Raw genomic sequence first — 22,448 nt, 5'->3', positions numbered from 1 at the left:
TTCCTCCCTCATTATTTGGTTTCTGTTTAATTGAAAATGTACAATATTTCATTCTTTTATGCAGATTCCAGAATATACACAGGTGGAAAGATGGCTCTTAATTAGGAAAAAAGCCAGGCCTACCCTGGAGCCTTCTCCCTGCTTCAGGCAGTACAGAACAAACACACAAACAACCTGTGTTGCTGTTTTTCTTTTTCGTTTTAAAAACAGACATCCTAGAGAAAACCAAAGTGAAGTTTAGGGACTAGAAAATAAATACCAGGTCAGATTTTCTTTTCTGTCTTTTCTTTTCTTTTCTTTTTCTTTTGAGATGGAGTCTCACTCTGTCACCCAGGCTGGAGTGCAGTGGCTCACTGCAACCTCCGCCTCCCGGGGTCAAGCAGTTCTCCTGCCTCAGCTTCCCAAGTAGCTGGGATTATAGGCGTGTGCCTGGCTAATTTGTTTGTATTTTTAGTAGAGACGGGGTTTCACCATGTTGGCCAGGCTGGTCTCGAACTCCTGACCTTGTGATCTGCCTGCCTCAGCCTCCCAAAGTCCTGGGATTACAGGCGTGAGCCACCGCGCCTGGTCAGATTTTCTTACCTTTTAATGATGTTGGAGGTGACAGGTTTTTCAGTCTGACACCACTTGCGAGGTGACAGACTTCACTTTCCTCATCACTTTGGAGAGTAACCATGTTTAACCTCTCTATTGGCTTAATGAAATACTCTACAGGGGTATAAAAGGGAAGAAAAGTTGAGTCATTAGTCTGTCTTATAAGGTCTGATTTTCCAATGAACTTTGAGATGGATTTCATGTGAGGGAGAGTGTGCAGAGATGTATATTGGCTCACCAAATATTCTGGAAACCTTTTTTTGGTTTTGTTTTGTTTTTTGTTTTTTTGAGACAGGGTCTCTCACTGTCGCCCAGGCTGGAGTGCAGTGGCGCGATCTTGGCTCACTGCAACCTCTGCCTCCCAGGTTCAAGAGGTTCTCCTGCCTCAGCCTCCCAAGTAGCTGGGATTACAGCCGCCCACCACCATGCCTGGCTAATTTTTGTAGACATGGGGTTTCACCATGTTGGCCAGGCTGGTCTCAAACTCCTGACCTCAAGTGATCCGCCTGCCTCGGCCTCCCAAAGTACTGGGATTACAGGTATGAGCCACACTGCACGAGGCTGCTGGAAACCTTGTTCTAAGTAAAACTGATTAATGAAAATCTAGATGTACTCAAAAATGTTTTGTCTCCCTCTGTCAACCCTGCCCAACCAAAGGAACTGGCACTATTGATGTCTTCCATAGGATATAAGGCTTTACAAACATTTGATTCACAGTCAGATTATCAGAATGTATTACAGTATACAGAAACATGTATTTGTATGTATACATTTACATACCCACACTCAGATACAAACACATTCTGTGAGGCACTGTACTCTAATTAGGACATGGCTACATCAGAAAGAGATATTTTAATTGGTGAAGTTTGAATAGTAAATGTGCCTAGTAATTTGGTTTCCTAGTACTCCAAAATGCATTATTTTTCTGTCCCTTGAGCCATTCATGCAGTCCTTGATAGCTGCAAGACTATGCTAGGTGAGGTGGAAATAGGAAGGTGAACGCAACCAAGTTCCTTATTTCCTAGAGCTCTAAGTCATGTACGCAAAGAGCTGGACTGCCAGGCAGTACATGAGTGCCGTGTGACTGGACACAAACAGTAAGCACCAGAGTTCACATCAATGCAGGACATATTTATTAAGGACTTTCTGTGCATCATATCCAGTGAAGGCTATAAACGTGAATAACACATGCTTCCGGCCCTCAAGGGGCTTAGAAATCTATGGAGACAGATATATAAGTAACCAATTATAACACCAGGATGAGTGACTTAAGAGCTAAAGAGCAAAGAGTAGCATGTTGTGGGAACAGAAAATAACAATTAAATCAGACTTGGTGGATTCAGAAAGGCTTGATAGAGGAGGAAGTACTTTGATCCTTGAAGGATGAAGAGATATTCTAAGCAGAAAGTGGAGGAGAGGCCAATGCAAAGGCATGGGAACCTCAGAGTACTTAGTGAGTTAGGGGAATGGAGTGGCCCAGCGTGGCTAAAGTGCAGGGGCTGGAATGCTAAAGTGCTATGTGGGGGACGTGGAGACGTGTTCAGAGAGCTAGTTTGGGAGCACAGCATGGAGGGCATTAAACACCATAATATGAAGACTGGACTTTATAGACAAGAGGGAAAGATCACAGATTTCTGAAGAGGAGATATTAGTAATCCAACCAGTCATATTTAGGGAGGTAGCACTGGAAGCAGCATATGGAAAAGGTGCAAGACCAGGACAGGGAAGACTATGTAAGGAGTTATAATAATGGAATGTCAAGAAGTGAGGATGCATAGAACCAGGTAAGTGGTTCAGCAAGGAGAAAGCAAATACTAAAGACATGGAGGAAATGGGGCCTAAGCAAGACAGTGATAGAAGTGACAGAGACATGGAGTACAGAAGGAGGGGTGGTTGAGGAGGGAGGATAATGCATGAAGTTTTAGATTTATTAAGTTTAAGGGAATCTGTGGAATAGTTCAGTGGGCAATTGGAAATATGGGTGTGGAACTAAGGGTGAGGTTAGGGTTCGACACACACACGAAGGCTGAGAAATAGATGAGCAAATGAAAACAACTGGGGAAAGAGTTGTTTCTAATTCTGGCAAGCTAGCAAAAGGAGAGGGTTAAGGATAGAACTTGAAGAATGTCCCAAGAGGAGTAGACCCAGGGAGAGAGCCAAGAAGCATCTGATGACTAGTCAGAGAGGGGAACAGGAGGAGTGTGGGGTCAGGGAAGCCAAGAGAGGATAGCATACCAAAAAGGGGGCCGTGTGTGTGTGTGTGTGTGTGGGTATGTGTATGTATTGGGAGTAGGAGAGTGGGGCTCCAGGGTATGATGTGGTCCCTGCTCTTTTATGCTTATTTCCCCTTTCAGGACCTCGCACTGAGACAACCATTTTTTCCATCACTCAGCCAGTATTAACTGATTGCCTCTAGGTGCTAGGAATTTTCCTAGGATTGGGGATTCAGGAGAGCACAAGACTCCCTGGCTCATGAAGCTCACATTCTAATGGGAGACAAACATTAAACAATAGATAAATACATTAATAGGATAATCTCATAATGTAATTCAATTGTGTGACATAAATAAAAGGGTGATACACAGAATGTACTCTTTACTCAGGTTCGCCTGTTGTCAGCCTTTGCCCCATTTACTATATCCTAGGTTCCTTCTAGGTGTACGTATTTTTCTGAAGCATTTGAATATAAGTCACACACATCACACCCTATACTCCCAAATACTTAACTCTGTATTTTCTACAAATATTGACACTCTTTGTTTGTTTTGTTTTTTTGAGACAGGGTCTCACTCCTATTGCCCAGACTGGAGTGGAGAGGCGTGATCATAGCTTGCTGCAGCCTCAACCTCCCTGGCTCAAGCAATCCTCCCACCTCAGCCTCCCAGGTAGCTGGGACTACAGGCGTGCAACACCACACCCTGCTAATTTTTGTATTTTTAGTAGAGATGGGTTTTTGTCATGTTGTCCAGGAAGGTCTCAAACTCCTGGGCTCAAGCGATCTGGCCCCCTCAGGCTCCCAAAGAACTGGGATTACAGGTGTGGGCCACTGCACCTGGCCAACACTCTCTTATATAACTAGAGTATAGTTATCACCTTCAAGAAACTTAACATTGGTCAGGCTCAGTGGCTCACGCCTGTAATCCCAGCACTTTGGGAGGCCGAGGCGGGTGGATCACAAGTTCAGGAGTTCAAGACCAGCCTGGCCAAGGTGGTGAAACCCGGTCTCTACCAAAAATGCAAAAAAAAAAATTAGCCAGGTGTGGTGGCAGTTGCCTGTAATCCCAGATATTCAGGAGGCTGAGACAGAGAATTGTTTGAACCCAGGAGGCGGAGGCTGCAGTGAGCCAAGATCGTGCCACTGCACTCCGGTCTGGGCGACAGAGTGTCTCAAAAAAAAAAAAAAAGAAATTTAACATTGATACAATACTTTAGTCTACTGTCCGTATCCCAATTTTGTGAATTGACCAAAAAATATCCTTTAACATTCTCTTTTCTTCCAGTATAGGATCCAGTCCAGGATTATGTATCATATTTATTTTTTTAATTGAACTGAAATTCAGCTAACATGCAATTAATTATTTTAAAGTATACAATTCAGCGGCCTGTAGTGCATTCACAACATTGTGTAACCAGAATCTCTCCTTAATTTCAATTTTTAAAAATTAAGACACAAAAGACACTAAAGGGTTTTAAATACAGAAGACACCTGATTATGTTTTAAAAAGCTCATAACAGGGCCAGGCACAGTGGCTCACACCTGTAATCCCAGCACTTTGGGAGGCTGAGGCAGGTGGATCATTTGAGGTCAGGAGTTCAAGACCAGCCTGGCCAACGTGGCAAAACTCTGTCTCTATTGAAAATACGAAAATTAGCTGGGCAGTAGTGGCGCATGCCTGTAATCCCAGCTACTCGGGAGGCTGAGACAGGAGAATTGCTTGAGTCCAGGAGTCGGAGATTGCAGTGAGCTGAGATCGCTCCACCGCACTCCAACCTGGACAACAGAGTGAGACTCTGTCTCAAAAAAAAAAAAGCTCATAACAGATACTACATAAATATTTATTGAACAAATAAACAAAGTAAACAAATGTATAAAATTCAGAAATAATATTTACTCCGCAGTATTTATATTTATATATCACTTTCCTTTAATCCATTGACATCTTAATATCATTATAATGGAATTATTTAGTCTAAAATAATGATCATAGCAGTCATTATTGATATAATGATCCATTATCATCTTTAAAACTAATTTGGCCAGAGAAAATCTTCTCTATTTTTGCATCACAATCATCCAGAAAAAAAAAAAAAAATTGATCTTTCCTTAAAAAGCAAGCTTATGTTTCTTGCTCCTTAAAAAAAAAAAGATGGAACTTTGCCCTGTTCTCTCAGACAACCATCTGTCTCATTTCTCCTACAGATGTGCCCTCGGGGGCCACATGGTCCTGTAGTCATACTATTGAACAAGAAGTGAGAGGCAACAGATGCAGCACAGACTGAAACATGGATAGGGACATCTGAGCATCATTCATTCACCCAGGAGGCAGGGGTTTTTAGGAAGCAAGAGGAATCTTTTTTGTGAAATGTCCCTCGTTGTCACCTTTAGGTGGTGATTTTCTATCCTGCTACATAGAGACAGCAGCACCATAAGTCCTTTACTGCACCATATTCACCTCGACATGACACTGATCTCACATCTATATTCTTGTCTTTAAATTCAGTCGCAGAGGAATAAGTTTTGACCCTCTAGGTTTAGTAATATTAATACACGTTGTGCTTATCGCTGTTAAATCATCTTATCACTTAAAATGAAGAGGCTTCCGATTCTAGGAAGAGAGAGTTGGTATGCTTTTCCCTATTCCTCCTGCTGAATATAATTAAAACCCCTAGACATTATGTGTAAAACAAACAGAAGATGACACTGAAGGTGGAGAGAAGTCAGACCAGCTAGGGACCTTAGGATCCAAGGAAAAACGTGGCAGTGGGTCCCATGGCAGGGCTTTCTTTTTGCCTCACATGTCCGAGACTTAGAGCTGAAGAATCTAGCAACTCAGAAACACCAAGGGAGTGCAAAGAAAAAAAGTCCCACTTAAAGCCTGTTCTATCTAGCCTTAATTCTCTACTTTCCAACTTGTATTCTCTGGCCCCCACCCTTCTCCCTGCAATAAAATTATTTTCCTAAAAATTCCAACTGGCCTCCTTCATGCCATCACTTCACATTTCATCCCCGTGTATATCTGTGTAGCACGGGATCTTTGTTGATAACTCACTTCATACTAGAAATTTTACCTCTGGCAAAAAAGGAAAAGCTTTTTGAAAATAACATCAAAGTGGCCCTTCAGTTCTGGGCCTTAAGATTTGTCAGTGTCCTTTCATTTCTACTATAGTTACTTTTTTTTTTTTTTTTGGGACAGAGTCTCACTCTGTTGCCCAGGCTGGAGTGCAGTGGTGCAATCTCAGCTCACTGCAACCTCCACCTCCCAGGCTCAAGAGATTCTCCTGCCTCAGCCTCCTGAGTAGCTGAGATTACAGGCGCCCACCACCACACCTGGCTAATTTTTGTATTTTTAGTACAGATGGGGTTTCACCATGTTGGCCAGGCTGGTCTTGAACTCCTGACCTCAAGTGATCTGCCCGCCTCGGGCTCCGAAAGTGCTGAGATTTAGGCGTGAGCTGCCGCGCCCAGCCATGGTTATACAATCTTTAGCCAAGTCCAGTGAGTCCCAGGCAATGTTAAGTTCTCTTACAATCTGGAATATCAGATCCAATAATTCCTGGCTCCCCAGAACCCTCTGACTCTACAGGAAGCAGCCTGTGGAATAGCCCATTTTTGCTACCTTCTCTGAATGAAAACTTAAGTTAGGCAAAACAGAGTAAGAAAGAACCATCACTGCAGGACTTACTGAACAGGTTATTCCAGGTCCTATTTGTCTTTTCCTCAGACTCCGTTTGTTGGAAAACGAGTACCTTGTGATGTTCCAAGTTTTTAAGCAATTCTTCACAGTAAAATGGAATCCCACAGCTTCCCTCCACCAGGTACCTGTAGTGAAAACAAGGCAATCTGTTTACATTGAAGATACATCTTTTAGGAAGGAAAAACATTTAAGTCTTCTCACTCACTTGAAAATAATTTCTTGTCATTCTTCATTTGTTTGTTTGTTTTCAATGTTGAGGCATTGCTTTGTTTTTTTATTTCACTTTTGTGTGTATACAATAAGTGTGCACACGCTTTATTTATAGTTTTTAAAACAGACATTGGAAGGATAAACCAAAAACTAATCAAAATGGTTACCTATAGGATAAGGGAGGGAAGCAAGACTAAGGATGTATCTTTTTGGCTTTGGAAAGATAAACATGTTCTATACAATTTAAACAGAGAGAAAGGGGGAGAGAGAGAGAGAGAGAGAGAGAGTGAGGGCCAAATTGGTGCCTGGAGTGATCTTAAACGAGCCTTTGTTCAAGACATCTTTCTTCCAGAAGCACGGCAACCTCACTGCAGATACTAAGATGGGCTGTAAACAGCCAGCTAAAGAAGAAACATTGTCTATGTTGTTAAGGTGACTGCTGTCAGGACCCCAGGAGAGCCGGGCTTGGTGGCTCACGCCTGTAATCCCAGCACTTTGGGAGGCCGAGGAGGGCGGATCACCTGAGGGCGGGAGTTCAAGACCAGCCTGATCAATGTGGATAAACCTCATCTCTACTAAAAATACAAAATTAGCTGGGCGTAGTGGGGCATGCCTGCAATCCCAGCTACTCAAGAGGCTGAGGCAGGAGAATTGCTTGAACTTGGGAGGTGGAGGTTGCGGTGAGCCGAGATTGTGCCATTGCACTCCAGCCTGGGCAACAAGAGTGAAACTAGGTCTAAAAAACAAACAAAAACAAAAAACAAACAAACAAAAAAACCCAAAGGAAACCCAGGAGAGGAACCACTGAAAAGCTCAGAGAGCACTCACCAGTGAGTCAGCTTTCCGCATCTGCCATAGACAGAGAACACCAATACCAGACCACACCATTGCCAGCCAGGTAAGACCTTGCTTAGTTGCAGGTCATAGTCTTTAACGCTTACCAGTTTGCCTTTCCTGTCACTTGCCCATAACAATGCTCTTCTTCACTGCAAGTTAATGTAAGTATACCCATAGCCCCCATGATGAAAGGGAAACAGAGCCTTTCACTAAGCAAAGTTGGAGAAGGTGTAACAGGGAGACAACATGGAAAAGGTGAGCAACATCCATCCTACCAAGCATCATGAATGGCCCCTTCAAAAGGTGGACCAGACCAAGCACAGTGGCTCACGCCTGTAATCCCAGTATTTTGGGAAGCTGAGATGGGAGGATTGCTTGAGCCCAGGAGTTCAAGATCAGCCTGGGCAACACTGTGAGACCCCATCTCTACAGAAATAAAAAATTTACCAGGGGTACACACCTGTAGTTCTGGCTACTCAGAAAGCTGAGGCAAGAGGATGGCTTGAGCCCAGGAGGTCAAGGCTGCAGTGACCCATGATGGCACCACTACACTCCAGCCTGGGTGACAGAGTGAGGCCCTGTCTCAAAAGGAAACAAAAAAAAGAAAAGAAAAAATTTTTAAAGGTGGGGCCAGGAAAGATACTGAAATAGGCACATCAAAACACATACTAAGAGATCTGATGAAGTCTGGACCGAGGGAATGAATGCAGATGTCAAGAGTTCAGAATAGAAAGAGGTTACTTACAAGTCCAGTTCTTTGGGGATGCAGCTCACATTGAGGTCAAGACAGATCTTGTTGGTGATGTCGTTAGGCTGTACTGCACCAACGGTGATGTAGGTGGTGTTCCTGTTCTTCATTATGGCACTGGCAGCTGCACAGGGAATGTCAATGAAGGGACACAGGGACATAATGATGAAGATAGGAAGAGTCCGGATAAGCTTCTCCATAAATCTCCAGGAGGTCGAATCCACAAACTGGGCCTCATGAATGATAAAAACAATCCATTCCTCTTTCACTGTCTGGAAAAGATACAGAAAGAGAAAGAGAAAGAGAAACACTATAGGATGTCAGGTTTTTTTTACATACGTATGGGTATGCGTATGTATCCATTGAGTTTCCGGGTTTGCTTATGATGCAGCGAAAGAACTAAGTTCAAGTTTTTCTTTCCAGTAACTTTGTATTATTTTTTGTTCCATTAACTTAGAATTTGTGGCTATTTGGACAGAGCTGGCTGGAATGGACTCTTCGTCAAACCTTGTGTAAAGATAGTGCAAATTTGGAGGATAGATGGAGTTTTAGGGGTACCCACAAAAGCCACCTGAAGTGCCCATTACATAAAAATAACTGGTTTGTTAAATATGAGTCATTTTAATCTATTGAACAATAAAATTCTCCTGGGGAAATCTACTTGACATTTATTCAACCAATGTATATTCAGCACATGCTTACTGAGCACCCCCTGGGCTAGGTGTTAAACAAAACTAGTCCTCGCCCTGCTGGCAGCTGATGCTATTCTAGTTTGAAATGTGGTATGTGTTACACTTAAAAAACAGATCATGTGTCCCTTTTCTCACATAGACTACCCTTCCCTAAGTAATCTGAATTATTTATTCACTCATTAAGCATTTATTGTGCGTCTATGAGGGTCAGGTGCTGTTCTAGGTACTGGGAATACAGTCTCAAACAAAATATGGAGCCTACGTTTTAGTGTCAACCACTTATGTAACAGGCTCTGCCCCACCACTGTGTAAGGTGTCACAATGGAGAAAACCCACTCCCCAATTCTCACTGCTCCAGACTGCTAATGGCTGCTTTTTGTTTCCCTCTGAGAAGAGACTGAGTTAACCCATTCTTTCTCTTTGTGCTTGACAGTCATTACAAAGTGTTACAACCTGCCTTGTTCACATATACATAAGTCTACTCCTACAGCCCCATTCTGTCACCAAATACTTAGCCCTTTGCCTAGCCCTGAGAACAGTTTAATGAGGAGGTAAGTACTACATTGTTTTGATTTTGACTGGTATCTTTAAAAAGATGGGGAGATAGAAATGTAAGTTTTAACCTTAGGATAGCCTTGGTAATGAATTATTCATAAATTGAAGAGAACAAAGCAGGAACAAAAAAGCATAAATTCAATAATGAAACATTGGCCTGGTTTCTTCCAATTTAAAATGGGAATTGGGTTCTCTCTAATGTGAAAAAAAAGTCAACACTTACATGGTACTTACTATGTTCCAAGTACTGTAGGATACTCTTTACATAATTAACTCATTTAATCCTCACAACATCCATATACAGTGGTACTATTGACTCTATTTACTGAGAAAATTTGGGCACAGAGAGGTTAAGTAACTTGCCCAGGGTCACACAGATAGTTAATGGTCCAAAGACTTGTCAGTACACAATCAAACACAGCTTTGGTAGCAGTTTCCAAACAAGATTCTGCTTCAGTACCAACTGAAAAGTTTCACAACAAAAGTAAACAACTAAATAGATTCCGAGGCCCAATCCACATCCTAGTTTTTCAATCTTTAGAGTTAGAACTCACAAATCCATATTTTTAAAGGAGCTTCTTGTAAATACTTGTGATGCAAACAGTCTAAAGCCTGATACTTAGAAACTACTGATATTGTCTTGCCTATGACCTGAAGTGGAGAAGAAGAAAGCTGTATTATAAATATGATATAATGCCATAAACTTATATCGATCATTTATTATGTACAATTATGAGGCACATTGCTCATCAATAGTGATACAGAAATGTTAAGAGACTCTGTTCTTAAGAAGCTCACAGGCTGGGTGTGGTGGCTTACGCATGTAATCCCAGCACTTTGGGAGGCTGAGGTGGGGATCACGAGGTCAGGAGTTTGAGAACAGCCTGGCCAACATACTGAAACCCCATTTCTACTAAAAATACAAAAATTAGCTGGGTGTGGTGGTGTGTGCCTGTAGTCCCAGCTAGTCGGGAGGCTGAGGCAGGAGAATCGCTTGAACCTCAGAGGCGGAGGCTGCAGTGAGCTGAGACCGCACCATTGCACTCCAGCCTGGGTGACAGAGCAAGACTATGTCACAAAAAAAAAAAAAGAGGCTTACGATCTCCTGAGGGAGAGAGAAACAGATATATAAGCAATGAATGGCAATATACCGTAATAGTATAGAGTGTATAGTATAACTAGAAATGTGTTCAAAGCCTTACAGAAGCCTGGTGGAAGAAGAGTTAGTCATGTCTAGTGATCTGGGGAAGTTCTCACCAAAGAGGTGACATTGAAAGATGAGCACCATTTCTCTAGGTTAAAAAGAAATCTTTTGGCTTTTATCTTGTTACCACTGGGACTTATTTCGAGGGTATAAAGTATGGGTTGGTGTGATTTGCATATACTCTGAGAATTATATGAAGGATGAATTGAAGCAGAGAGGTGTGAAGCACAGAGTTTTTTGGAAATCTATGGAAATAGTCCAGGAAAAGATGATAAGAGCCTGGAACTATGGCAATAGGAAGGGAGGACAAGGAGATTCCAGAGACTCTCTAAGGTAAAAATAGTAGGACTTGGCCGTGAGTAAATGTGGGAATGTGGGTGACAAAGAGGGTAAGGATAACTTTAAATGATGCAGAATGGCATAATTTGCTACTAATGAAATCAAGGATCAGGGTCAGGATGAGGAAGAAAGGGCACTATAGTAAAAAAATGAATTTGGCATTAGACACTCAACTCAGCGTGAGTCACTACATCCAAGTGGAATATCTAGAAGGTTCTTAGGAATATGGTTTTGGTGTTTATAAGAGAGGTGGGGACTGAAATATAAATTTGGTGATCAATATATAGCAGACAGTCATGATATTACTGGGAGAGAGAGAGCTAACTCTTGTTGAGTGTTTCTTATGAAAGAGGCACTGTTCTAAGGGTTTCTACATATAATCTAATCATTTAAACTTACATCTCAGTGAGCTAGGTACTATTATTGTCCTCCATTTGATAGATGATAAAGCAGAAACGTAGAGAGGGTAAGTCACTGCTTGAGGTTGCTCAGGTAGCAAGTGATAGGCCTGGGGGTTCAAATCTCAGTGGTCTGACTACAGAGTCTGCATATGTAACCACTTTGGTACATTATATCTCAACAAAGCATGAAAAAAGGAGGGCTGAGAGAGGCCAGACTCCTAGGAGTGATGTTAAGGGACTCTTTTCAAGGCATCTAAATTCTAAGCAGACCTTTAACTTGAGGTTTGGAAGGATGGAGGAGAATGAAGTACTTTAGGATAAAGCCTTCACATACTGCAAAAGCCTCTTGCCAATGCAGTCAAACCACCTGGCTTCGTGGTGATTTGCCCAGTTTTCTTCCCCCAACTTCTTGACCCACAGATGCTCTTACCTGCTCCAAGATCTTCATAAACAATACTTCCAATTGGTTTTGCTTTTTCAAGGTGCTCATCCTGGAAATTTCCCGAGAAATAGGAAACTGTACAAAGAATTATGAGAATATGAAGCGTGGGAAAACAGCAAAGGGAACTACTGGCTGTGCGACTTTGGGCAAAACACTTAACTATTCTGTGTCTTAAAATCCTCATGTGTTAGATAAGTGGTGTCAACCTTTTTGGCCCCAGGGACCAGTTTTGTGGAAAACAGTTTTTCCGTGAACTGGGGCAGGGGGGATGATTTTGAGATGATTCAGGTGCATTGCATTTATTGTGCACTTTACTTCTATTATTATTATTACACTGTAATATATGATGAAATAATTCTACAACTTACTGTAATGTAGATAGAATCAGTGGGAGCCCTGAGCAACTCGATGGTCCCATATGGGGGTGACGGGAGACAGTGACAGATCATCAGGCATTAGATTCTCATAAGGAGCATGCAGCCTAGATCGCTTGCATGCACAGTTCACAGTAGGGTTCATGCTCCTATGGGAATCTAATGCTGCTGCTGATCTGACAAGAGGAGGAGCTTAGGTGATAATGTGAGCAACGGGGAGTGGCTATAAATAGAGATGAAGCTTCACTTGCTCACCCACTGGTTACCTCCTGCTGTGTGGTCTGGTTTCTAACAGGCCATGGACTAGTACCAGGGGTTGGGGACCCCTGTGTTAGATAATTCAGGAAAAGACAGGGCACAGTCTCTGCACTGGCATCACTTGTAGGAACAGAGAGACTTTGTGTCCCAGAGTAGCTAGCATAGCTATGATAGAAAGGTAAGAAAAAATGAGTCAGCAGGTGGTCGTTTGGATTTTTTTGAGTATGGTATTTCAATACACCTCTAATATGTGAAGAATGTGGATGCACATCCAAAGAGGATTGGGAGCCATTTACTCAGCATCTGGATACTCCAGAAATACAGACCAAAGAGATGCTGAGTCACAATGCACCAGAGAGGAGTTGCTGTGCCTGCCCATGGTTATTCGTGCAGAAGTATAATACTAGCTAGTTACCTGAACATGGAAAATGTCATTAAGAAGACAGTAGAACTTTTCATCCAACAGTGTCATGACTTTATTTTGAAGGTTGGTCTGTCGTTCTTTATAATGTTTACAAGTGTCCAGGCCTAGGACATTGACCATGAGCATCTGGATGGTATAGAAAGTTTGATGGAAGCTGATCTTAGTTAATGAAATGGCAATGACCCTGTTTGTGAGAAAATCAAGAATCAGAAGAGAGTTTTTAAATATATATTTTTGAAAATAATAAAGGTTAAAGGAAAGTTCTGTCTTCTCATATTCAGCTATAGTGATGGAGATTTTCCAACCTATCTGGCAATTGTTCTTTATTGCTGCTTCTGATATATATACTCCCTCATTCTCCTGTTCCTAAGCCCTGATTAATTTAACCTGGCTAATTCTCTCCTTTCTAGTCCTACTGCCACCCTATACTACCACAATAGCAAGCCACTCTGACTGGGAGCTTCCATTGCCTAACAGCATGAACCGAGGCCTCCTTTATGTGACACACAAGACTTTCCAGAGCCTCATTCTATCCTTTCTTGCCACTCTCTGCCGAGCAATCTACCCTTCACAACAGCAAACAGGTGAGAGTTCCCTGCACACCCAGAGCTGTTTCTCCTCTCCATGCTTTTGCTTATGCTGTCTCCTCAGCCCTGAGTGCTATCACTTCTCATTGCCCCTCATTTGATGTTCATCTTAAGTCTCAGCTCAGGTGTAGCCTCCTGGAAACTGTCATCAGTGTCCCAAGGTTGCCTACATAGCCTTTTTTCTCTGAACTTCCACAATTCTCTATTGCATGTCTCTATCATTGCCCTCACTACATTCAACTTTTAATGTTATCTGATATGGTTTGGCTCTGTGTCCTCACCCAAATCTCATCCCGAATTGTAATCCCCGAGTGTCAGGAGACAGACCTGTTGGGAAGGGATTGGATCATGAGGGTGGTTCCCCCCATGCTGTTCTCATGATAGTGAGGGAGTTCTCATGAGATTTGATGGTTTAAAAGTTTGGCACTTCCTCCTTTGCTCGCTCTCTCCTGCTGCCATGTAAGACACGCTTTGCTTCCCCTTTGCCTTCTGTCATGATTCTAATTTTCCTGAGGCCTCCCCAGCCATGTGGAACTGTGAGTCAATTAAACCTCTTTTCTTTATAAATTGCCCAGTCTCAGGTAGTTCTTTATAGCAGCGTGAAAACGGACTAACACATTATCTCTCTCCTCCTCTTCTGTGAGAGCTCCTTGAGGGCAGAGAGCAGACTTTATTGATATTCAGGGCTTTGGCATTTGTTGACACATGTCCCCACAAAATTCGTATGTTAAATTCTTAGCCTCTAGGACCTCAAAGTGTGACCTTATTTGAAAAGAGAGTCGTTGCAGATACAATTAATTAAGATGAGATCATCCTGGAGTAGGGTGGGCCTCTAATCCAGTATGACTGATGCCCTTATAAAAAGGTGAAATTTGGACACAAACAACACACGGGGAGAATGCCATGTGAAATGAAGGCAGAGATTAGGGTGATGCTTCTACAAGCCATCTTTGAAACACCAAAGATTGCCAGCAACCATCAGAAGCTAGCAGGTGGGCATGAAACAGATTCTTCCTCATGGTCCAGAGAAGAAAAGATGCCTTGATCTCAAACTCCTACTCCTGAGAACTATGAGACTAATTTCTGTTGTAAGCCACCCATTTGTAGCACTTTTTTTACAGAGGCCCTGGCTAATGAATACAGCACTTAGTAGTTCCTGAACATAGTAGGAATTCAATAAATGATTGAATACGTGAATAAACAAATGTCTTCTGACTGTTGTGAATTATCCCTTCAGCAATGGTAAAGATATTTTAAAACTGGCCTTTCTCAGGCCTAACTTTAATGTGGGATAGAGATATAGTTAAGAATATTATAAGATTAACAAGCATTTTCCCCTCATACTGTTTAGGTTAGCTGGGGAAAGGATATGAGACACGGTAATTATTGTCCTGGTCATTGCTACTGTTGTTGAATACCATACTATCTACTTCCATGAGAAAGTAGAATGGATTGTCCCAGAGATAGCCCTCATGATATTCCTTATATGAAAATAAATAAACAACATGAGATAAGTATATTAGATCTGTCTTCCAGGGAAAAATCCAAAGACCTCTCATTCTCTATCCCCAGTCTCAGGACTAAACGGTTTGAACTAGTGATTCCCTGTCAGCTAGCTGGATAAACTTACGTGTTTGTTCTGCAGACCAAATCTAGCCTTGATCTCAACATATATGCCAATTGTCTGAATATTGGGATTACTTAGGAAACTTTAAATAACCAAGCCCTACCTGGCATTAAATCAGGATATCCATGGGTTAGCCCAGTTTCTCTTTTTCTTAGCTCTGTATGTTTATTGTTAGTTATCTATTTAGCACGAGTGTCATGGCATCCAATCATTGTAGGTTATGGATAATTTACATAAGGCAAGTTATAGGAAGGAGAGGAGCATCAAAATAAATCAGGATTCTATGGGTTCACACAGAACAATCATTCCAAGACACTCACCTGTGGTTCTCACCTTGGGCCAGGTACTTAATTTTCGTAAGTATCTGGCTTTTTCCATATCCCGGTAATCCCTCATACATTAAGACCTGGCTGCTGTTAGACATCAAAAATTTCTTCATAATACACATGAAGTAGTTGATCTCTTTATTACGTCCTGTTATTTTTAGTTTTAAAAGAGAGCAAACTCAATCAGCATAAAATAGTCTAGAGATATAAAAAGGCACATAAAAACATTCCTTCTAAAAATATCCTTGGGCCAGGCGCGGTGGCTCACTCCTGTAATCCCAGCACTTTGGGAGGCCGAGGCGGGCGGATCATCTGAGGTGAGGAGTTCGTGACCAGCCTGGCCAACATTATGAAACCCTGTCTCTACTTAAAAAAAAAAAAAAAAAAAAAAATTAGCCAGATGTGGTGGCAGGTGCCTGTAGTCCCAGCTACTCAGGAGACTGAGGCAGGAGAATCACTTGAACCCAGGAGGCGGAGGTTGCAGTGAGCTGGGATGGCGCCATTGCATTCCAGTCTGGGCGACAAGCAAAACTCGATCTCAAAAAAAAAAAAAAAAAAACCAATTTGGAATTTCTCCATGGCATTGTTCACCGACTTTCTTCAAGCCTTATGCACTTTTTAAGCTAACCATGTAGTTTTGCAGTTTTATTTGATTAGAAGCTGTGAAGGAAAGTATTCTTATAACGCTCATTATAATGTTTAATTATAGTGTAGAAAACCGAGATTTGCTTAGATTACACAACCAGGAATTAAGCCAAGGCTGTCTAACCCTAAAGCTTGTTTGTTGTTGTTGTTGTTGTTGTTGTTTGTTTGTTTTCAACACACTAGAAGTAATCTGTAGACTATTGCATTAGGAATAAATTTATCAAAGTTAGGTTTCCTACATTAAACAATTATGGATAAAATGTTTTTATTTCTGATTCTGTGATAAAGGAAACTTGCCCTCTGTAAATGAAAATTATACTTAATTCAGGGCTACAAAAAGCATTACCAGGGATAAAATTCAATTTGCCTTCAGAAATCATGTACAGATTATTTCTATCATAAGAGCAACTTAAATTCTTAGTGAAAATAAATTGTAGGTTTTTTCTGATTATAAAACTAACATATGCTTACTGTAGAAAATATGGAAAACTTGGAAAAGGAAAAGAAAAAAATAAAAATCACCTTGGGTTACAACCCTTATTTTTCTTGTGTGTTTTTAAATACTGTAACAACCCTGGCTGAAATCTGAAACTCTGCTCACAGTCTTTGAAATCTGAGTGTACAGGAAGGAGTTGGAAGAATTGTAATTTCTAAGCAGTGAACAATTTCTGTCAAAAAAAGTGGAGACTCCTTGAGAACCAACTATTCCTTCTTTGCTGGGCAGATGAATGTGGAGGCCCATTTTGTTATTCATTGATAGAACAAATAAATATCCGGGTATTATCTAATGTCTTTGTTGAAGGACCATTAATCCAAGTGTAGATATTTAATAAAAGGAAGCTAAGTGCTTTGCTTGGTAATATAAATTTCTGAGTATGGCTTAGTGAGAACTACTCAGCAGACCGTATTGCTTCTTTTGGGTGAAATATTCCCTTTCCGAAAATGCATTTGAACCTCAATTTTGTGAGATGTTTTGTGTTTTTCTTTGGCCTGAATGAAGCTCAGGCTTAAAAGTCTGCATAGCTGCACACACATATATACACATGTATACATAAGTAACAAACCTGCACGTTGTGCACATGTACCCTAGAACTTAAAGTATAATAATAAAAATAAATAAAAATAAAAAAATAAAGTTTCCTGGCCGGGCGCGGTGGCTCACGCCTGTAATCCCAGCACTTTAGGAGGCTGAGGCGGGCGGATCACGAGGTCAGGAGATCAAGACCATCCTGGCTAACACGGTGAAACCCCGTCTCTACTAAAACTACAAAAAATTAGCCGGGTGTGGTGGCGGGCACCTGTGGTCCCAGCTACTCGGGAGGCTGAGGCAGGAGAATGGTATGGGCCCGGGAGGCGGAGCTTGCAGTGAGCTGAGATTGCGCCACTGCACTACAGCCTGGGCGACAGAGCAAGACTCCGCCTCAAAAAATAAAAAAAAATAAAAAAAAAAAAAGTTTCCTAAGGAAGCTTAAAAAAAAAAAAAAAAAAAAAAAAAGGCTGCCTAGCTGACTCTTCCAGCTCCCTGTGTTCTATTCATACAGAACGCCTACAGGTAGAACCTTATGGATTATCTTTAGCCGGATTCTCAAATGAGGTAGTCTCCTTAACTTGAAATGCCTGCACCTTGTTTCTGTCTAAGCAAAGCCTCAATATCGGGGACTATTGTCTGCAGTTTTTACCCTAAAAAGCCACTATTTATTTATTATAGTTTTGTTGTCAACCATGTTGTTGCAATTGCATTTATAGCAGCTCTTGTAAAAGAAGGGCATTTCCCATGCTGCTAGCCTCTGACAATCTGTGTTTAGTTATAGCTTGAAGGAAAGGTATGTGGGCCTGATCTTTCTGTCATACTGGTGGAATCAGGGCAAAAAGGCAACTAGATCAGACTGAGAAACATACACATAGGCTGCACACAGTTGCTCACGCCTGTAATCCCAGCACTTTGGGAGGCCAAGGCGTGCAGATCACGAGATCAGTTCAAGACCAGCCTGGCCAATATGGTGAAACCCCGTCTCTACTAAAAATACAAAAAGTAGCTGGGTGCGGTGGTGCGCACCTGTAATCCCAGCTACTTGGGAGGCTGAGGCAGAAGAATCGCTTGAACTCAGGAGGCAGAGGTTGCAGTGAGCTGAGATCACACCACTGCCTCCAACCTGGGCAAGAGAGTGAGACTCTGTCTCAAAAAAACAAAAAAAGAAATATACACATAATGTATTCTAATGTGACTGTCATGTTGGGTCTGCAGTCTTATAGAAAGAAGGTTAGGATTCTGTTGCTGTCAGTTATTAAAATAAGTATATCCTAGGATGACAAGCAAGGCCTCAGAGGAGGGCGAGAGTGGGTATTCCTTCTCTCTAGCTTCCGGAGTTTTGGAATCTGGACTTAAATGAAGTGATTGGCTTGAAGACCCTGAAAACTACCTGAAAGCAGTGAAAGTGAGGCATTTCTCCTGGCCCAAGTGTTTTTTGCAGTTCTGGAACTGTTGCCCTCCTTCAGGCTCTGCTGACACCAAGATTGTGGCCTCATATTTCTCCAAAGTGTGAGACAGAGCCTCCTCTTAATTGCCTTAACACAGTTAAGACCAAGATTTAACTTACGATAAGACTTTTGGGGATGTTTGTGTCTGACAGAAGGAAATTACAAGTGCTACTCGAAGTGGCTGCCTTCAGAATCCACAGGCCAATCTTCGTTGGGTCTCTTCTCTCATAGGTATATCCCTGCCTCATTTTAGGTCTACTCCAGTCTAATCTCGAATTATCTTTTGTATAATAAGGGCCCTATCACCAGGAATCACAAAAATATCACTTCCAAATGGGTTGTAGACTTAAATATAAAAGGTAAAAACAAAATTTCTGGAAAAAATGCTAGAAAAATATCTCCGTGATTTTTGGGTAATGAAAGGTATCTCATATAGTATACAGAAGCACTAACTATAAAAGACAGGTAAATTTGATTACATTAAAATTAAGAATTCTGCATATTACATGCATAACTGAGAGTAAAAAGGCAAGTATAGAGTGGGAAAAGTGATACACAGTACAAACAAATGACAAAGGACCCATTTCTAGAATGTGTAAATAATTCCAAAAGATAATCAAAATACAACCCAGTTGAAAAGTAGGTGAAAAATTGTACAAGTACTTTAAAAAAATGTCTGGGCTGGGCACAGTGGCTCACGCCTGTAATCCCAGCACTTTGGGAGGCTGGGGTGGGCGGATCACTTGAAGCTAGGAGTTCAAGACCAGTCTGGCCAATATGGTGAAGCCCTATCTCCACTAAAACACAAAAATTAACTGGGCATGGTGGCGGGCACCTGTAATCCCAGCTACTCAGGAGGCTGAGACATGAGAATCACTTGAACCCAGGAGGTAGAGGTTGTAGTGAGCCAAGATTGCTCCACTGTACTCCAGCCTGGGCAACAGAGTGAGATTCTGTCTCAAAATAAATAAATAAATCAGTCCAAATGGTCAAAAAACTTATGAAAAAGGAGCTCAACCACATCAGGGAAATACAAATGGAAACCATAACAAGATACCACTATATACCCAACAGAATTATTGAAAGGATAAAGATTAATTAAACTAAGTTGTTGCCAAAGATGAAGAACAACTGGAACTCTCTTAACATACTCGATCAGAATAGAAAGAAATACAACCATTTTGGAAAACTACTTGGCATCATCTACCAAAATTGCACCCTCTGTCCCAACAATTTCAGTCCTACATTTTACATTGTACTCAACAGAAATGCATACATGCGTTCACCAAAAGACTGTGTAAGAATGTTTGTAGCAATATTATTCATAAGAACCAAAAACTGGAAATAACCCAAATGTTGTACAGTAACAGAATGGGTAAATTGTTGTATATGTATAAAAATGGAATACTACATAGTAATGACAGAGAATGAATTACAGCTACACCCAACAATATGGATGAATTATACAACACACCATTGAGTAAGAGAAAGTATATATAAGGCATATATAATTATGCAATGTATGATTCCATCTGTATCAATTTTTTAAACAGGGGAAAGGAAGTAGGAAAGAGCAATCCTGGTGTATTGCTATTTTTCTATTTCTTTCTTTCTCTTTTTATTTTTTTGAGACAGAGTCTCGCTCTGTCGCCCAGGCTGGAGTGGAGTGGCCGGATCTCAGCTCACTGCAAGCTCCGCCTCCAGGGTTTATGCCATTCTCCTGCCTCAGCCTCCCGAGTAGCTGGGACTACAGGAGCCCACCACCTCGCCCGGCTAGTTTTTTGTATTTTTTTTAGTAGAGACGGGGTTTCACCGTGTTACCCAGGATGGTCTCGATCTCCTGACCTCGTGATCCGCCCGTCTCGGCCTCCCAAAGTACTGGGATTACAGGCTTGAGCCACCGCGCCCGGCCTATTTTTCTATTTCTTAACTTGGACGATGATTATATTTTCACTTTGTGATAATTCATTAAGTTGCACACTTATCATTGATGTATTTTCCTACATGTTTTGTTATAGTTCAATAAAGAAGTTTAAAATCAAGGCCTACTACCTACCCAGCAAAGGGTAATCCTCCTTTCTGTTGCAGATGAGGCACGCCATACCAAACATGCTGAAGAGAAGGAAAAAAAGAAAAAAAACAGATGTTAGATTCAAAACAGGGAAATATTGAGAGCAAGAGTGACTAGTCCTTAGTCCCCAGAAAGTTTCCTTCTCAATTGCTAACATGAGTCTATCCCCTGACTCAAGGGTTGCAAATGCCAAGAGAAGGAGAAAGGAGAAGGTCTTACTTGATAGTGGAGAATCCAAAGAACTCAGGAAGCATCTGTTTCCATAGTACCTGGCACATTGTTCAATAAATGCTTGTTGAGTCTGCACTGGTAGAGGAAACCCCTTTCTAAGGAGATCAGACACCTGATATATGGCCCAATAGACTTCAATGTGGTGCAGAGTCACACATTCTGCAAAAATTCCACCAATTGCTTAAACAATAATAGCGCACCTTTTTTTAAGCACATGCTATGTGTCTGGTGCAGTTCCAAGTGCTTTACATGCATCATTTTCTTTAATCCTGACAAAAACACCGTTCAGAAGTACTACTTGGCTGGGAGCAGTGGCTCACGCCTGTAATCCCAGCACTTTGGGAGGCCAACGCGGGCAGATCACGAGGTCAGGAGATCGAGATCATCCTGGCTAACACGGTGAAACCCTGTCTCTGCCAAAAATACAAAGTGAAATTAACCGGGCATGGTGGCAGGCGCCTGTAGTCCCAGCTCCTCGGGGAGGCTGAGGCAGGAGAACGGCGTGAACCTGGGAGGCGGAGCTTGCAGTGAGCCGAGATCGTGCCACTGCACTCCAGCCTGGGCGACCGAGCAAGACTCCGTCTAAAAAAAAAGAAAGAAAGAAAAAAGCACTACTGGCCAGACGCAGTGGCTCACACTTGTAATCCCAGCACTTTGGGAGGCTGAAACAGCTGAATCATCTGACGTCAGGAGTTTGAGACCAGCCTGACCAACATGGTGAAACTCTGTCTCTACTAAAAATACAAAAATTAGCTGGACGTAGTGGCATGCGCCTGTCAGTCCAGCTACTCTGGAGGCTGAGGCAGGAGAATCGCTTGAATCCAGGAGACGGAGGTTGTAGTGAGCCAAGATCATGCCATTGCATTCCATCCTGGTCAACAAGAGCAAAGTTCCATCTCAAAAAAAAAAAAAAGAAAGAAAAAAAAAGTAGTATGACTATTACGTTCATTTCGCCAGTGAGGAAATTCAGGCACAAAGAGTTTAATTGCCCAAGACCCCACAGCAGGTAGTAACACAGGATACTGACAGTGTCCCAGCATAGGCCAGGGTGCATATGTTTCCTCACTCCGTAACAGTATCTCTTGAAGAAGCCTTTTACTCAAAATGGATTATGCCCTTCTCCGAACTACAATACTACTTTGTTATGCCTCTCTTATAGCATATATCAAAGGTTCCCATGTAACGTACAGCTAAGTTTGTGTATGTTGGTCTTCCCCACTTTATTGTGAATTTTCTAGGCAGGAACTGGGTCCTGTTCATATGTGTATGTGTATTTCTACACTCTTTTATCTACAGAGATGGTACAGAAAAATCATGAAGAGTGCAGGCTTTGAGATCAGATAGTCCTGGGTTTGCATAGTAAACTGACTGCATTAATGGCCCCAGTACCTGTATCTATGCCCTTTGCCGTGTAACTTGGCAGAGTCCTCTCATTCTGGACTCAGCCTTGTGAATGCTTTCGTCAATGGACTGTCTGCAAACATAAC

The 22,448-nt window shown here is 41.8% G+C and overlaps 1 protein-coding gene across 5 annotated transcripts in view; it reads right to left on the bottom strand.

The window, feature by feature from the left end:
* The window catches only part of ADCY10 (adenylate cyclase 10), a 98,103-nt gene that overhangs the window by 38,591 nt on the left and 37,064 nt on the right, over positions 1 to 22,448 (bottom strand). For all 5 annotated transcript variants that reach the window (XM_021930904.2, XM_021930898.2, XM_021930901.2 and 2 more), the window contains 7 exons: positions 20,716 to 20,771; positions 15,531 to 15,684; positions 12,988 to 13,180; positions 11,929 to 12,015; positions 8,305 to 8,579; positions 6,501 to 6,637; positions 583 to 708 (listed from right to left, as the gene is read on the bottom strand). In XM_021930904.2, the coding sequence (XP_021786596.1) occupies positions 583 to 708; positions 6,501 to 6,637; positions 8,305 to 8,579; positions 11,929 to 12,015; positions 12,988 to 13,180; positions 15,531 to 15,684; positions 20,716 to 20,771 (1,028 nt within the window). The remainder of the gene's footprint in view (positions 1 to 582; positions 709 to 6,500; positions 6,638 to 8,304; positions 8,580 to 11,928; positions 12,016 to 12,987; positions 13,181 to 15,530; positions 15,685 to 20,715; positions 20,772 to 22,448) is intronic.

The sequence above is a fragment of the Papio anubis genome, chromosome 1, assembly GCF_008728515.1.
Source record: "Papio anubis isolate 15944 chromosome 1, Panubis1.0, whole genome shotgun sequence".
NCBI lineage: Eukaryota > Metazoa > Chordata > Mammalia > Primates > Cercopithecidae > Papio > Papio anubis.
Note: the sequence above shows the minus strand (reverse complement) of the source record. Positions and strands in the feature narration are given on the sequence as shown.